The following is a 16286-nucleotide window of genomic DNA, read 5'->3' as shown; positions in this document are numbered from 1 at the left end:
CCGGCTGCCCTGAGCACCGGTTTGCAGGTGCTGGGTGCCGGTGTGATGGGGCAGCTCCTTTGCCCTGCTTGCATCCCCACAGCCATACCTCTCCCAGCCCTCTGCAAGGCAAAAACCTTATGATTTCTTTCCTTATTTATTTTTTTACGCCAATCAGCTGCTGTTTGGGATCATTGAAGAATCATCGAGCCATTTCTGGCATCTTTTTTCTCCTCTTTCCTTGGCTTTGGGGACGGTGGGACCTGGCAGGAGCTCTGTGGGCAGGCAATGTTGTTTCTAGAGATGTCCAACTACCTGACTCTCGCTGGCACAGCCAGCAGATTTGCCTTGAGTGAGGGGTATTTTTGCATTGCTATTTCCCCCGCGGCATCGGTTGAGTTCAACTTGCAGCGCAGAACGATGGGGACTAGCAGACCAGAAACCAAGAAATAAAACCCATTCTCAGCAAACCCCCGCCGTGTCTTGTTGCATTAGGTTTCCTCATGCATCAGCGTTGGATTACATCCCGTGGTGTGATAGCCTGATGTAATGTGGCATCGCAGGAACGTGATGCAATGAGAAGTGATGGGCTATCAAGTGACTAACGCTGCTGGAGAAGTGTCTCTTCTCATTTCCTTCGGCCCTCCAACTTTCTTGGTTGCTGTGAATGTTTGTTTTCTGGGCTAGACGTGAGCCGTGGAGAGAGGGACTTGGTTGTACCAGCTGGTTGATCCCTGTTGACAGGTTTTAGCATCAGCAAAACCATTTGGTCCTTGCAGGATCAGTGTCCATGTACTCAGCAACCCTCACTCCTGGGGACCTGCAGGGAAAATTTGATGCAAGGCAAAAAAAATCTCACTAGATTGTAGTTTTTCTAGCTCTCTTGTGTTTCTGCATCATTTCTGTACCAGTAGCCTTGTCCTTGAGCTGCATCCTGGGCTTCTGTCTGCTTCCACATTTGCTTTCTGGTTTGTGACCCTGTGGGAAGAGCGGCCGTATCCTGCACGTGGCAGCCGGGTGCCGAGCATGGCCCTGTGGGGAGGAGATGGGGTTTAATGAAGCTTGATGCCAGGGTTCATTACCTTGCGGGGAGGAGATGAGTTATGCCAAGTGGCGCAGAGGCGTGTTTATTTGTGGGGTGGAGTAGATATCTCTGCAGCTTTCCCCATGCCCAGTGTTGCCGTTACGGGACCTGGGTGGCTTCCCTCCACTCCGGCACACGGTGCCTCACATGTCCTTGGGTCCCCTGCTCTGATCTCGCTGCTGTTCTTGCTGGTCCAAAGCACCAGGACTTGTAGGTCCTATGAGAAGTGCTGGTCATGGTTTGGGGGGGTCACACCTTGCCCCATCTCCCATCTCGAGGCACAGATGCCGTTTGGCAGCCAAGTTCACAATATCCCATCCCTCTGACCGTGGGTACCCAAGATTTTGAAAAGGAAAATGCCTCTTCCCTTTTTCTCTTGTGGGATCAGCACAGCAGTGCCTGGTATGCTCTGGATTGATGTGGAATTACTTCCCTAAGCAATGAAACAAAAAAATGTTGTTATTCTTGGATTGAGATGTGGGAGAGGAGCCTGGCGAGCCCTTGGTGAGACCCTTCTCTCCCCGGCTGTCTCTTGATGATCTCCCTTCAACAGCCAGCATGTCTTGCTGCTTGTGGCAGGAGCATGCTCCCATCTGTGTCATCTCTGGTCCTGATCGGATGCAGCTTTGTATGCTTCTCTCTTATTTTTAACAGCCGATTTACCCTGATAGGAATAGATTTTCACAGACGCAGAGCGAGAATGCAAGGGCTGGCAATGAGCTGCAGAAGGAGCCTCTTGCTGCAAAGTCCCCTTCACGCAGGGCGAGGATCCCCATGAATTTTGGTTTTGAATTGAAATTTTTCCTTAGCAGCCCTTGGAGGGGAAGCGGAAGGGGGGAAGTAAAAACTTTTGAGGTGCCCTTGAACTCTAGCTTGGCCCTGAAATAGCCCAGCCCTGTGGCTGAGGGATAGAAGATGGTTTGTCTGGCTCCATCCAGGACCCTGTCTTGGTGTATCTGGTCACTCCTGTGACTACCAGAAATGTGTTGCTACTTTGAAACAGGATTTAGGACTCAACACCCCATGACTTGGCTACAAGCACCCAGAAATCAGATTGGATCTTCTCCTTTTTATTGTAAAGGCTTATGTCTAGTAGGTCATGTTTACGTGGCTGTTATCTGGGTGTCCTGGAGGCAGCTGGCATTGCTTCTGGGCTGTGCCCTCTGCCTGTCCTCTCCCTGCTGCAAGGCCAGACGAAGCACCGTCACCGTGTGCATCCAGGTGAGGTCACCTGCTCAATGGCCTCCAGGATGGGCCAACGACGTTATTTCCATTCTGGACTATTTAAAACAAAAGGGGGTGGAAGGAAAAACAGAAAGGGCTGCATATGACTTTGCTGTGCTAGGACAGAAAAATGAGCACCCGGGCACGTGGCTGTGCAGGGAATGTCCTCGCTGCTGCCCTTCCTCCAGCTGGTGTCCAATGCTGCAGAAGGAAAGGAGCAGCCAACACAACCCAACCCAAGACCTTGTGTGTACCAGGAGAGAAAAACCCATCATCTGTCCCCAGTGGCCCACAAACTGAAGCTGTGTGTGAGGCCTCTTCATGCAGGGACATTGCTGAACACCTTCCTGCAGCATGCAGCGGAGGGGCTCTTTCTGTGGCCTGGGAGTAAGACAAGAGCCATGGAGCATCCCCTGGTATGTGGAGTGGTGAGCAGACCCCTCAAAACCTCTGTCTTGTTCCTGGAGAGCTGATCATGGCTGTTTTAATGCGACCTCCAGTGATGCCCACCTCCCCTCTCCTCGACTCCTAGCTGGGTACATCAGCCCAGTCCTGTACGTCAGCTCTGTTGCATCCACAGTTGCTTTTGGTGCTGCTCTGGCCGTGTCCCTGGTGGGTCACTTCTCCTGGATCCCAGTCCTGCCTCTGCCTTTTGGCCTTGTGACCAAGGACTTTGCAGTTTATGGCACTGACTTTCTGCTCTGGTAAGCAGCCTGGCTGTGCCTACGGGGAGCTTGGGTGGTCAGGCAGTGATGGCCAAGCAAGCGGCAAGTGCTGAGATGCCACCAGAGCTGAGACGCCACCAGAGCTCCTTGTGCTTCCTCAGCCCCTCAGCATCTGCGAAAGAGCCCTCAGAAGGGCTGGCCTTGGGTAGGTATAGCTGGCAGAGAGAGATTCAAGATAATGTCCAGTAGATCAAGCCCTGCACTGGGAATCCAGGATCCCTAAAATCCAGCCTTTCTGCTGGCAGGACCCGAGGGCATGATGCCGGTGTTGAGGGTGCCATGGGGCACGTGCGTGTGCAGCTAGTGCCATTCAGTCCGCGGCCCTTCTCTGCAGGCATCCTATCCCCAATGCTGGGAGTGGTTTCGTAGCGAAGAGACTTCTCTTAAACGCTCTCCCAGCCCACACCACCTTCAGCAGGGGACTTCCCAAGTGGGACATCATCTCTTTGTGACCATCAGTGGTTTTCTCCTCCCTGAACCTGCCCTGCTGCCAGTACAAGCCACGGTACGAGCACTCCACAATGGTGTTGGGAGCTTGGCTGGGAGATCCCTGCAGCCCACATCTGGCCACAGCTGGCTGCCTCGCCATCAGGCCGCTCCAGCCGGCAGCATGGCAACGGAGGGTTCCCTACCCCGGCAGCGCCGTGCGGAGCTGAAGAATGCAGCTTTGTCTGGGTAAGCCTAATTGACCCTGCAAGGCTGCGAATTGGGGGGAAAAAAATCACAATGTGAGTATTTAAGCCAGCGAAGCAACTGAACATGACATTTCGGCTGTATAAATAGGATTGTCACGCTGCAAAGAGGAACTGCTGGGATTATAAAGTGACTCTGTTTTCTTACTAGAGAGACGCTATGAGAATAGCTCTGCCTTGTTCAGCTGCTTTGGATGATCCCCTCAGCAAGGACTGAGGTTTCTTTTCGACCTGCTGGATTGGATCATCCTTCCACCCGCAGCAGCGACATTGCTGGGTTTGGGCCTGGCTGCGATTGCAGAATATTTGCTGTGTCCACTAACAGAGGGGGCAGGCTGATCCCCTTTTTAGCTTGAATCCTGCACGGATTTTATATCGCAGGGGTAAAGCTGCTGGTGCTGCTGCTCTGAGCATTGCTGCAGCTCCTTTGCTGCTACAGCTGAGGTATTCGGGGACCTCTCCCATCCTATTTTGGCCCTAAAACCAGCCAGAGCAAGGACGGAGGTGTCTCGTGGAGGGACTTTGCACCCTCAGGTGCACCCTTTGCTGTGGAGCAGCCTGCCGGTGTGCTTGGCTCCTCAGCTGGGACCATGCTGGCAGTAACCTCTGCCAGTATCCCCCATCACCATCATGATATGGTGGGATGGTAGAGGTACGCCTGACGCTGGACCTGTCGTTGCTGTCTTCCAGGTGGTTGTTGAACTGTTCTGGGAGCAGGCTGCACCCTGGTGTCTCCCCATAATCTCCCGAGGGGACTCAACCACCCCGGGGCTGGCGCTGGGAGCGTTGGCTGCCCGGGGTAGGTGCGCGTCTGTAGGATGTCTGCAAACAACTGCAAAGTCTTCTGGCCTTTCCTCGGCTTTGTGGTGATTCATCCCGGGATGCTTTCCAAGTTCACTTCCATCGATTTTATCCATCCCATTCATAATGCGAACATCACCCGGTGCTGTTTGTTGTAGTAGGAGGAGGAGGGTTTGTTTATCGGGCTGTCGCCGTGATGGATAACACATTCACACCAATTCCCTGGGCATCCAGAAAGGTGCCAGGAGATGAATAAGAGGGATATTGTGCCAAAACACAGTCCTCATCGGTGTGGTTCAGCATGGCTGCCAGCCCCAGGTGATGCTCCTGGTGTATTTGGTGAGGGTGTTGGGGCTTGCTGAGGGCATCACTGCCCTCCTGATCTACCCCCGGGGAGGGCGGAAACCCAAAATAAACTAAATAGGAGAGCTCTGGCTGGTATCCTCCATGCAGGAGATGCCCAGGCATCCCGCCTCCCGGCCAGGGAGCAAGGAGAAAACATCCGCACTGGCAGCCGAAAGGCGCCAGGGAGCTGTCGGGATGGCAGCAGGGGCAAGGAGGGCGTCACGGCCGAGGCAGCATCCCGGTCCCTGTCACCTCCGAGGTGTGCGGGTGCCACTCAGGGACCAGCGCAGTGGCTGTCACAGCTGCCTGTCACCGCTGGGGAGCCGGGTGGCAGGGCTCTTCTCCCGTGTTGGCTGTCAGGGACGTGCCGGAGGCAGCTGTCACCCTCTGCCTGGGCAGTTTCCCCCCTTCCCTGCTCTCCTCCCGGCACATCTGATCCCCGTCAAGCGCGGGCTGTTGACTCAAGGATAAGCTGTGCTGCGTGGAGCAGGAGCCCTGACCTTTGCTGGCGTGATGCTGCGGCGAAGGAAAGCACAGAGGTTTTGGGGTGTTCGGGTGGAGGGTGGCCTTCCCCAGCATCGGGTGCCCGGCTGTGAGGTCCGTGCCACTCTGTGAGGATCGATGTGCTGGGTGGCATCGGGCAGTGGCATGGCACTGGGGAGCCAGGTGATGGGGGAGGCAGGAACAGGGTGGATGCTCAGCTGGGGGGTCCCCGATGGGCTGCTCGGTGGGTACCAGCTGCATCCTTCCCTGGGAAATTACACCATTAAATACTGTCTCAGAGGAGGAGAGAGGGGAAAAAGAAAAAATCCTAAAAGCTGCCCTCACACACTTGTGCGAGGGGATTTATGGCTAAAAGAGCTCTGATTTTCAAACCATAGATGAGGTTGCCGCTGATAAACGTATAAGTAATGACTGACACGAGGTCAGGAGACATCAATCGTTGCAGGGCAGCTCGGGGTCGTTAGCGCAGGGCGGTGAGCTGCCAGCAGCAGAAGGATGGATGGAGGCGGGCAGCCGGCTGTCACGCTTCAAAGCTCGCGAGGGTCAACTCATCCCGGTGCCGTCGGGGCAGCCGTGGCACCTTGGGTCTGGCACTTCTCCATCATGGGGTCCCTACAACAAAGCCTGTCCCCCCCCCCAGCGGCAAGACACGCTCCCGTGGCCACAAGGGTTTTATTTTTCTTGCAATTGCCTCTAATTGTGGCAATTTTGGGGTTTTGATCAGAATATTCACCCTGTGCTGGGGGGAGGCTCCTGTATCTCCACCTTCCCTTTGGGCATCAGGCTGATTTAATGTCGCATGGGGAGAAACAGCTTTTTCTCCGGGCGAGCAGCTCATACGTGCAGGTGAAAGGGGAGAATCGCTAATTAACTTCAAAGCCCCCCAAACCCTTGGGGCTGTTCCCCGTGGCGGTGCGGTGCCTTCCCCTGCCCTCCTGCCCCGCTTTGCTTGTTTTCCCTCCTGCAAACAGCAGGTCTATTGTTAAATGCCGCGATCCTTCATGTATCGCTCCCTCTAATGAACATAATTAGCTGTGAATCACGTAGGTCTCATTTTTGTTAGGAGGTTAAAAACCCCGATACACTTTAATACATTTTTGCAGTGAGCACATTTAGAAAGTAATTAAAAGTCTCAGCTGTCTTTGCCTACGTCCCCTCTCCCCCTCCCTGGGCTGGCAGGATTTAATTGAGGCCAGCTGAAAGTTAGTGGAAATAAATTGTGGCTGATAAAGCGGAGGTTGTAATTTAATTCTGGGAGAGGAGCTGTTCTTGCCTGTGTGTTTAGTTCATCAAGGACTGGCGTTGAGGCGGGGGGGAACTTATTTGTCTAATATCGTTTTCTCATCATTAAATCATGTTTAGGGAGGAATAGTGCTTGTGTGTGGAGTGGTCCTACTCTTCAGAGCATCATCTCAGGGGCTTGTGGGCATCCCTGGGATGCAGATATCGGGGCAGCAGGAGGGACGCTGGTCCAGGAGCCCGGGGTGGGTTGTCTCAAGGGCTGGTGAGAAGCACAGGTCAAAAATATTGGCATGCTGCTGGTATAAAACAGCCAACCCAGGGCTGGGGGCAGCAATAACCTTAATTGACTTTGTAGTCCTCCAACATCTTAATTGCCGGCTGTGCCTGAGGGGTGATCGGGACCGAGGCAGCGGAGTAAAAGGAGCCGAAGCAGCTGCTGGCAGGAGGTGCGGGAGATGGATGCTTTTTAGGATGCTCCCAAGACTTTTAACAGCGCCTTGCATGGGAAGCGGCATGTAAATGTAACCTTCAGAAAGAGAGCGCAATTAAAACACCCTGCCGCCCGCTATATTAAAATGGCATATTAAAGCAAACAGTGGCTCTCCCCACTCGGAGGGATGATATTGAAAGCGTATTTAGTGAGGGATTTGCTGGCATACTGAGCAAACGGCCGGACTCGCAGCTGGGGTCTGCTGCTCGGCTCTGTGCCGTGGCTCGGCTTGCGTTGTGCCGGGGCTGGTTGCTCGTGCCTGGGAAACCTCTTGAATCTATTATTGAAAATCCAGCCTTTGAATCCCTGGCACATATCCCCTCCCTGGGGCTGAGCATCCTGCAGTGAAGGACCTCTGGCATGGTGGGGGCAGTCGGCAGGAGGAGGAGGAGGGTCTTTGCCCTTGCTGAGGATGAAGGGGGACGATGTGGAGTCCAAGCACGGCACCAGCACAGCCATGCTGCTAATTACCTGCCTGCTCCAGCCGGTGTTAATGAACTTATCTCTTTTTCCTTACCCAGCCAAGGTCCTGTTACCCTTTCTCCCTCCTTTTCCCTTCAAAGGAGAGTGCCGAGGCTGCTTTTTACTTTGCTCTTCTATTTGAATATGAGTTAAATTGCCTTCCAAGTGGCTGACACTTGGCTTTTTGTTCAGCCGCAACCGCAAGACGTGATGTCTTATTAATAAATGATGCAGTTGCTGTTTCAGCTTCGTTTTCCCTTTCGTGTTTGGACATCATGATGTGGGTCCGATAGCTTTGCAATCCTGCTCTGTGTGCAGATGGGTGCAGCACCCATGAGGTGGGTGCATCACCTCCCACCTCTCTCCATGGCCCAAACTGGATGCTGGGGGCTGTTATGGGGGGACAGGAGACCCTGGTTCCCTGCAGACCCAAGCACAAAACCAGAGGCCTCTTGCTTTTCAGAAAGGAAGCCCAGTGGGACATCTCTAAGGGGAAATATCAGGCAAACCCTATTTTTTGTGTGCATCCTTTCCTCCCCTCCCCAAAAACTTGCTGTCGCCTTTATTATCGCCTGATGGTTTTCCCTGTCTCTCCTCTCCCCGCAGATACGCTGTCAGTGCCTCGCTGGTCCCCGCAGATCCCCCGTCGAGATCTAGGAAACTCGATAAAACACAGGTATGCCAAGCCTGCCGCAGCGCCGGGTGAATTCCCTCCAAGGGTTTGGGGGGCTTTGAAGTTAATTAGCGGGGAGGGTGTCAGGAGGGCAGGGGAAGGCACCGCACCGCCGTGGGGAACAGCCAGCATCTGCCTTTCCATCTCTGGTCTGGGATGGGGGGCTCGGGGCCGTTCGCCCTGTTTCCCATGCTGGGCTGTGCTGTCCTAGAAGCCCATTTAAATTCCATTTCAGATCAGATTTGGTTTAGATAAGTTTTGAGCTACTATCAATAAAAGCCGTGTATAATCCGTGACCCTGCCAACCTTCAGCAAATTGCCCATCTCCGGATTATTGCCCTTCCGTATCTACCACAAGAAGGAGAAGTACTAGAAATAGCCTCGGTGCTGCTATTCGATGGGGCAGCCACTTCTTTTTTGGGCTGGAAACTTGGGTCCCCAGGGCAGAGGGGTGTTTTGGGGGCTTTGGCTGCAGCCTGAGGTGGGCAAAGCCGGGGAGCTGCAGCAAGCCGGTGGCTAATGCCCATCCTGGCTGCCTTGGACCCCTTTGGAGCAGGCTGTGCCCTTCCGCATAACCAAAGAGGGGCTCAGACTTGTGTTTTGGCATCCCTAGAAAGATGCCTTGACACTTGCAGCAGTATTTGAGTATATTGAAAGGATAAGTTGAGGCTCGGTAGATAAGCACGGCTTGGGAGATGTTTCTGCCACAGCACGGATGGGGCAGCAGAGCCTCATCTCCTCCTGGCCACTCTCCATGTTTCTCTCCGCAGGTTTTCCACCAAGTACTGGATGTCTCAGACCTGCACCGTCTGCGGGAAAGGAATGTTGTTTGGCTTAAAATGCAAAAACTGCAAGTACGTCGCGGTGCCGGAGCTGTTTGTGTCACTCCTTAGTGTTGCGAGGGGGATAATTAGGGTTTCGCTGCTGGAGCCGAGCAGAGGCTCAGGCACGGGGAGACCAACCAGCCTGTTGCCAGCTCATCCTTGCAGGAAGCTTTAATGAGACATGAAACTGGGTGAAGAACACCCCAAAACGGGGCTGAGGTCGGGTCTGCATGCTGGAGATGGGAGTGGGGTCCTGGGGGAGCTGGCACCAGAGCTCTGAGTCAGATCCTGACAGCCTCCCCGCTTGCTGCCATCCTTGGCCTGGCTTTAGGTGCCCATGTTACAGGGTTATATGTGGAATTATCTGTAGGAGATGGGGGGAATGGATATGCCACACCAGGGGCTGAGCACGGCTCAGACGAGAGCATTGCCTGTCTGTGGGGTAGCTCCGGGTGTCAGATGGGTTTTGCCCATGGCCTTGGGCTATATCCTCTGGTTTTTGCATCAGAAAAAGTCTTGTGGCCCTCTGTTTCCTGGCAATACTGTGGCATTGAGGAGCCAACCCACCCCAAACCGCAATTACATTGTGATGCAAAGGAGAGGGGCCGTGCTGGATGTAAAATGGGGCAGGACTGGAAAAAGATAGCAAGGCAGAGGCTGGGGCCACTTACGCCGCTTTAAATCCGGCGTAGCCCATCTCTTACACAGTATCGTGCAGCCATCAGCACTTAGTAAAGCTGCTTCTGGAGACACGATTGCCTTTTCTAGGGATGGGTGCTGGGAATATGCCGATCGTCTGTGGGTAACTGAGTTAGCCAGAGCTATGAAGTGATAACGATCGCTCTTGCCGTTGATTAAATGCTGATGAGCTAGCAAATTGGGATTTAAACCCGGACAAGAAATGCCTGGTTACTCTGCAGCTGGTGGTGGTTTTCTGGAAGTGATGTTATCAAATATATATATTTTAAAGTGGTGATTCCTATTGCATTCAATGCTCAAGCAACTGGAGGCTTTGCTGCCTGCAAGCCCTGCCTGCTCTGCCTGCCCGGGGCTGGTCCCCGCGTGGGAGGAGGGATGCCGGGACCTGCCCCTGCGATGCTGTGGCTCCGACTCTGTGTCGGTCCTGCTGCCTGTAGTTGCTTGGAAAAGAGCAAATACATTCGGCAGTTGTAAAAAGTTAGGGTGAACGCAAAGTATTTAGGTTCGCTGGCTTTGCCGTAGCCACCTGGCCCCGGCACTGCTTTCTCCAGAAACAGGAGGGGAACAAGCAGGTAAACCAAACAAACAGATCCCAAAGCCCCCCAGGCCTCAAATACCAAATTAATCTCTGCCTTTCCCTCTAGGAACGGCTTTGTAATAAAAGCTAACATGCATGGCTCCTGAATTTTCATTACCCAGCTCATTGACTTGTAGCTGCTGTCTTTTTTTTCATCCTTTACCCTTGTTTTTTTCAATCCTTTCCTCCTTTTTCCCTTTTCCCCTGTGGCTCTCCCCGCTCCGCCAGGGCTGCCGCGGCAGAGTGTGAGCCGGGGATTCGTTTCCATCCCTAATTAAGAACTAACGGGAACGTTTCGGGGCAGCGGGAGCCTACTAATGCCTATATTCATGACCCGGGGGTGAAGCCCTCCATAGACTCCTGCCCTGGCTCTGCGAAACCAGGCAAAACTCTGCAGAATATTCGACGTAGCCATAAATGCTCTCATTATTTTTGTTAAATGTCCTGGTAATAAAACCAGGAGGGAGGGCACAATGGCAGAGATTCATCGGGAGCCAAAGGGGGCTGGGGCAGCCGGTTCCTTCCCCTCTGCTGCCCCTGAATTTAATTAAGTGTAACGCAGCTTTAGCGCTGGGTGGTGGTCAGGGGGAAATGGCTTTCCCTTGAGCATGGGTCTCTGCTCCTTTTATTTCAGCCGAAGCTGGCAGAAATGACAATTTTGGGCATCCTGGAGCTGGCTGGTGGGTGCCTGGTCCCCTGCAGCTGGCGGAGAACGGGGGGAGCTGGGCAGCCCCCCCAGGCAGGGCTGGTTTGGGGGTTCCTGCACCCCTCCATCAGGGCAGATGCACCCACCATGGCTCTCGTTTGCCAAGGGCGTGCAGCCCCTGCGTCCTCCCAGCCAACAGCCCTGATGCTCTGACGCCGTGCATCCCGCATTCTTGTGCCTGCAGGCTTGGGAATCGCGGGTCTTCCTGAGTACAAACTGCAGGACTGCAGGGATCCAGGGAGGGTTTGCCCATGGGACCGCTCAGGCAGCGAGCACCCAGGGGCTGTGCACAACCAAAATATTACATCAAATCATCTTTCTGGGTGGAGAAAGCATCCCCGGTCTGCAGCGATGCTCCCTGCTCTGTGCCACATCCCTATGGCCGTACCGTGATGCTCTGCATCCCCTTCACCCTCACTTCTCACGCCTTTTTCTCTGTTCCCCGCTAGGCTCAAGTGCCACAACAAATGCACCAAAGAGGCCCCTCCGTGTCACCTGCTGATCATCCACCGCGGAGGTAAGGGCCTTTCTTCTCCCTTCTGCCTCCATGGATGTTGCCACCAGGTAAAACTTTCAGAAGCCCCCCGGGCGATTCGGGAGCCTGACCCTCGCTGACGGCCGGCGGGACGGAGGCTCCCGAACCGCTTGGGCGCTCTGTGAAAATTTTACCCACCGTTTTTTCCGCTTGTAGGGAGACGAGCCGTTCGGGGCGAGGCAGATTTGCATTGCAAACCACTTCCACCCACCCTTCCCCTGCCTCCTTTTCTTTTCAGATTCCCCACCGCACGGGGTAAGTGCAACAGGTTTTAGCCTTTTGCTACCGTCGAGAGCTTAGAGCGGACGCGTGGGACCTGAAATCTCCCCGCGGCGCTGTCGGTGCATGGGGGTCCCCGCAACGGGGACGCGGCCGTGCCCCTGCGGATGCTTGTGGTGCTTTTGGAGCTGCCTTATCCCGCTCTCCTCCGGGAGAGCCCATCCTAAAATCCGCAGAGGAGGGAGAACTTTGCAGCAGGACGACGGGCGTCGCTTCCCACCTCTTTTCTTCCAGATTTTGGCCGAATGCTCCCCGACGGCCAGAGGATTGTGACTGCCTAAGGGAAACACTTCCAATTACCATTGCCTTGAATTTTTGAGCTCTTCAGGCCGTTATTGTCTATTAAATACCACTAAAAACATGCTCATTGGTTTAATTGTGGGGAAATGCATTGCGCTGGTGGCACCTTGTAAGGCGAGCAAGGCTGCTGTGGCTCGGAGGGGGGCAATTTTGCAGCCTCCATTCCGGCCCCCATGCCCTTGCTTGCAGCGAATTTGGGTGGAAGGGGCTGAAGACGCCCCCGTCATGCTCCGAGCTGCTACAAACCCTGACCAAGAGGCAGGGAAAGCAGCATCCTGTGCTGCCAGGGGCAGGTGGGCTCCCAGGATGGGCAGAAATTGGGGTTTATGGCTGCGGTCTGCGATGGGGCAAGAGCCGGAGCTGCCTGCTTGCGTGTTTTAGCACGGGAGCATGGAGCAGTGTGGCTTTGGGGCGGCCTCAGTGTCAGTGAAATAACCCCCCAAAAATGCTCTTAAATGCCTTGCCCTGCAGCTGGCCTGTTCCCAAGTCCCCCGGGCTGCAGGCTGGCTTGACCCCCCCAAAATCTCCCCGCCAACAGCAGGATGCTCTGAGCCAGCTCATTCCCCTCACCCTGAAAAGGTGCGGTGAGGAAGAGGATGGTGCCTCCTCCCAGTGCTGGCTGACCCCCCTGGCTTGTGGGGTGGCCGCAGTGGCTGTTGAGCCTCCCCAAATTGCAGCCCCTCGGTGGGGGGAGAAGGGTGCAGTTCGCATCCCACTGCAGGGGGCTTTAAGCCCCCCACGTCCTGGGGGGTTTTGGCTGTAGCCTGGGTGCTGGGGGGAACATGAAGGCTGGCTGCTGTCCCCGGGGCAGGAGCCGAGTGGCTGGAAGTGCCACGGGGGATTGCTTTGGAGAGTGATTCAAGAGCGGTTTGCAAGCGCAGGGTGACCCTAAGTGCACCTTCGAAGCTTTGATGTCTCTCCATCTCTCTCCCCCTCCTCTCCATCCCCTTTTCCCCTCTCTCCCTTCTTAATCCAGCAAGGTTAGTCCGGACAGAGTCGGTGCCCTGTGATATCAATAACCCCTTGCGGAAACCCCCCAGGTATTCGGACCTACACGTCAGCCAGACGCTCCCCAAAACCAACAAACTCAACAAGGTGAGCTGCTCCCTCAGCCCTGAACACCCCCTTCACGCCCACCCCTTGCCAGAGGGGACCCAGCCCCGCGGTGCCCAAATATCAGCACCTTTTGCTGGTTCTTTGCATGCGGCTGCTCTTCTTGTAGACAAGGGTGCCAAAGCCGGTGGCATTTTCAAATGCCACCTGAGTCGGGTGGCTTGAGCCGCCCCATTTGCCTTGGCTCTCCCAGCAGGGATGCTCCTTGCATGAGGCAGAGCAGCTTTTCCAGGGCATGTCCTTCCCCGGAGCATCGATCCCATTTGCTGGGTGGGAGCAGAGCTTGGAAAGTAATTTCTAGAAGAAGGAATTTCAGAGTAAAAGGAGCTGTGCCCTCAAACCCCTTGCCCCTTGGGTTTCCTGCTGTGGGTTGCATCCACCAACGTTATTTCTTTTAAAAATAAAATGGGATCAGCACTTTCAAAATAGCCTGTGTCCCACTGGTCCTGCTCTGTTGTGGCCTCTCAGTCTCCAGATCTAAGCTGAATTTGGGGTGGTTTGAGGTCTCTGCTACCCCCGAGACTTCCGTAAATAACAAATTTATTGTTACAAATAAAACAAGCCCAGAATTTGATTGTGTCCCTGGCAAAGCTGGTCAAGCCAGACCTGATAGTGCACCTGGCTTGCTTGCTTCTGCCCTGCATTAATAGCAATAAAACCAGCGTGGGGTTATTTTTGATGGAAATTTAGACCCAGCTGCCTTCAGTGGAAAATTTCTCACGGTCGGCCAGAGGTAGTGCAGGGTGAGGTGTTTGCAGGCTGGAAGTGCTCAAAGTGACAGAAATCCTCGGTGTGATGGAGAAGAGGCTGTCAAAACCCTGGCTTCCCAAAGCCTGGCAGGGCTCCCCAGCTCCTCATGGACCTCAGCATCTTCTGGCTCTCAGCAAAGGCTGGGTACTGGATGATGCTCTCTTGGATGCAGTTTTTAAACCTAAATCTCTTAGGAGATCCTTAGTGAAACGATCTGCGCTGTTGTTGTTATGGGATGGTGCAAACGGCTTTTTGAGGCTGGAGAACTAGTGCAGGTATTCAAAAGAAATAGAGATGCTTTTTTCTTTTTAGTGCCCATCCTTCCAGTGATTTGTTGCATCAAAGCCCAGCTCATTTAAAAATTAATCAATTTGGACAAAATTACCCGCTGGGGGAGGCTTGTGCAGATTTTCTAACCTTGGAGGGATCCTGCCATGGGTGCGCCTGTCTGGAGATGGGAGTGCTCAGTGCTGACGGTCAGACCCTGTTAAGTGTCCCCAAGTTTGGCAGCAAGGTCACGAGCAAGGTGGGAAATTCTGGCCTCAATTTTCCTTATCCAGGCAGGTTCTCCTCATCCATCTTCTCTCACCCATCACAGTGTCATCGCCATTGCACCCGAAGCTGTTGCCCTTGCCTTGATTAGGAAGGGTCAACGAAGGGCAAGGGATGTTCTTGGGCTGCTTTGGCTGATCCTTTCAAACCTACCTCAACTCAGCCCCCTGGTCCGAGCGAGGCACTGGGTTTTTGGCCTGAAGGAGGTCAGCAGAAGCTGCCAGGTCCTCGATGTCTTTAAGGACTGAGCTCCAGGGATATGGCCCCCAACTCTGGTCTTGGTGGCTGTGGCTCTGCAGAGCCAGCAGGATTTGGGGACCCCTCAGCTGTGGGTGCATAGTATGGAGGGGATGGGAGAGGAGCCCCATTTCTGGTGTGAAATGGCCTTGGTGCAAACTGTGAATACAAATGGCTTTGAAAAAGGTGAAGCTGGGGCTCTGGTTGTTTTCTGGTGCTTCTGGAAACGGGGGACTGGGATGACCTGTGTAGCTCTCGCTTGTCACCCAGGTTCCTCTGCACCGGAGCACCTTTGGGTGGCACCGGCCGGCACTGCTCTCACCAGCTGCTCTCTTCTTCTCTCCTTCCCTGTGTTCCATAGGACCACATCCCGGTGCCCTACCAGCCAGACTCCAGCAGCAACCCCTCCTCCACCACCTCCTCCACACCCTCCTCGCCGGCCCCGCCGCTGCCACCTAGCGCGACGCCCCCGTCCCCCCTGCACCCCTCTCCACAGTGCCCGCGCCAGCAGAAGCAGTTCAACTTGCCAGGTACCATCCTGGGTTCCCCATGGGCTGCCTACCTCCACATCTACCCGATGAGAGGGGCTCGTGCCCCGGGGTGTCCTCAGGGTAAGGACCTGCTCCATCTGCTTGCCTGCCTGGACTTACACTGAGATGGGGAAAAGTTGGAAGCAGAAATGAGCAGCAAAGATGGGTTTAGGATAATTAAGGTTGGGAGGGCACTTGGGAGTCTCTAGTCCAACCTCCAGCTCAAAGCAGGGTCAGAGCTCAAGGCTTGATCCAGTTTGGTTTTGAAAAACCTCCAAGGGTGGAGCCAGCACAACCTCTGCGGGCAACCTGCTGCACTTGAGGCTACAAAAACGTTTCCAGGCATGACTTCTCCGCGGCGTGGGCCCGCTGCATTGCCTCAACAGCAAACGGGAAACAAGGTCTTACCCCTCTACAAGGGTAACTTGGGTTGACTTCACTGTGTCTTTGGGGTGATGGACCTCCAACATACTTGTTGGCAGCGTGTGTGGGGTGATAGAGGGGAGTAGCTGATGCTGGGGGTGTCTGAGGTAGCTCGTCCTACCGAGTCTTGTCTGGGTACCTGGGACCCATCTGCTCCTGGAGCTCAGTCTCTTCAGGGAGGGTGGAAGAAGTAATTGGTCATGGTGGCTGCAGGACACGGGATTTACATTAAATGGCCAAAAAAGCCCCTCCTGGCCTGAGGACATACCAATGCCTGCCCCAGCACGGCTGCCTTCGGGATGTCCTTGGGGCAGTGCTGCTGCTCCAGGGAAGGTCCTTTCCTGGAGGGGTATGGCTGCTCAGCATCACTCCTGGCAGTGTGGAAGAGCTCAACAGTCCTCAGCCACCCACCTGCCTCTCCAGTTGCTCCCAAAAAAGACCTGGTGAAGGGAGAGGAGGGGGAGTCATGGCCCTGACCCATCTCTGAGATCCTGAAACACTCCTAGCTGGCCCAGGGGTGGTGACCCCTGTTTGGTTCAT

General features: G+C 54.6%; 1 protein-coding gene across 1 annotated transcript in view; it reads left to right on the top strand.

Moving 5' to 3' along the window:
* The window catches only part of KSR2 (kinase suppressor of ras 2), an 81200-nt gene that overhangs the window by 32556 nt on the left and 32358 nt on the right, over positions 1–16286 (top strand). The window contains exons 6-11 of the mRNA XM_087768762.1: positions 8155–8224; positions 8992–9075; positions 11477–11544; positions 11719–11817; positions 13118–13236; positions 15155–15323. Of these exons, the coding sequence (XP_087624888.1) occupies positions 8155–8224; positions 8992–9075; positions 11477–11544; positions 11719–11817; positions 13118–13236; positions 15155–15323 (609 nt within the window). The remainder of the gene's footprint in view (positions 1–8154; positions 8225–8991; positions 9076–11476; positions 11545–11718; positions 11818–13117; positions 13237–15154; positions 15324–16286) is intronic.

This window comes from Nipponia nippon, unplaced genomic scaffold (assembly GCF_047370975.1).
Source record: "Nipponia nippon isolate SJK-2023a ecotype South Korea unplaced genomic scaffold, ASM4737097v1 scaffold_30, whole genome shotgun sequence".
NCBI classification, from domain to species: Eukaryota; Metazoa; Chordata; class Aves; order Pelecaniformes; family Threskiornithidae; genus Nipponia; species Nipponia nippon.
This window is presented reverse-complemented; position numbering and strand designations above follow the sequence as displayed.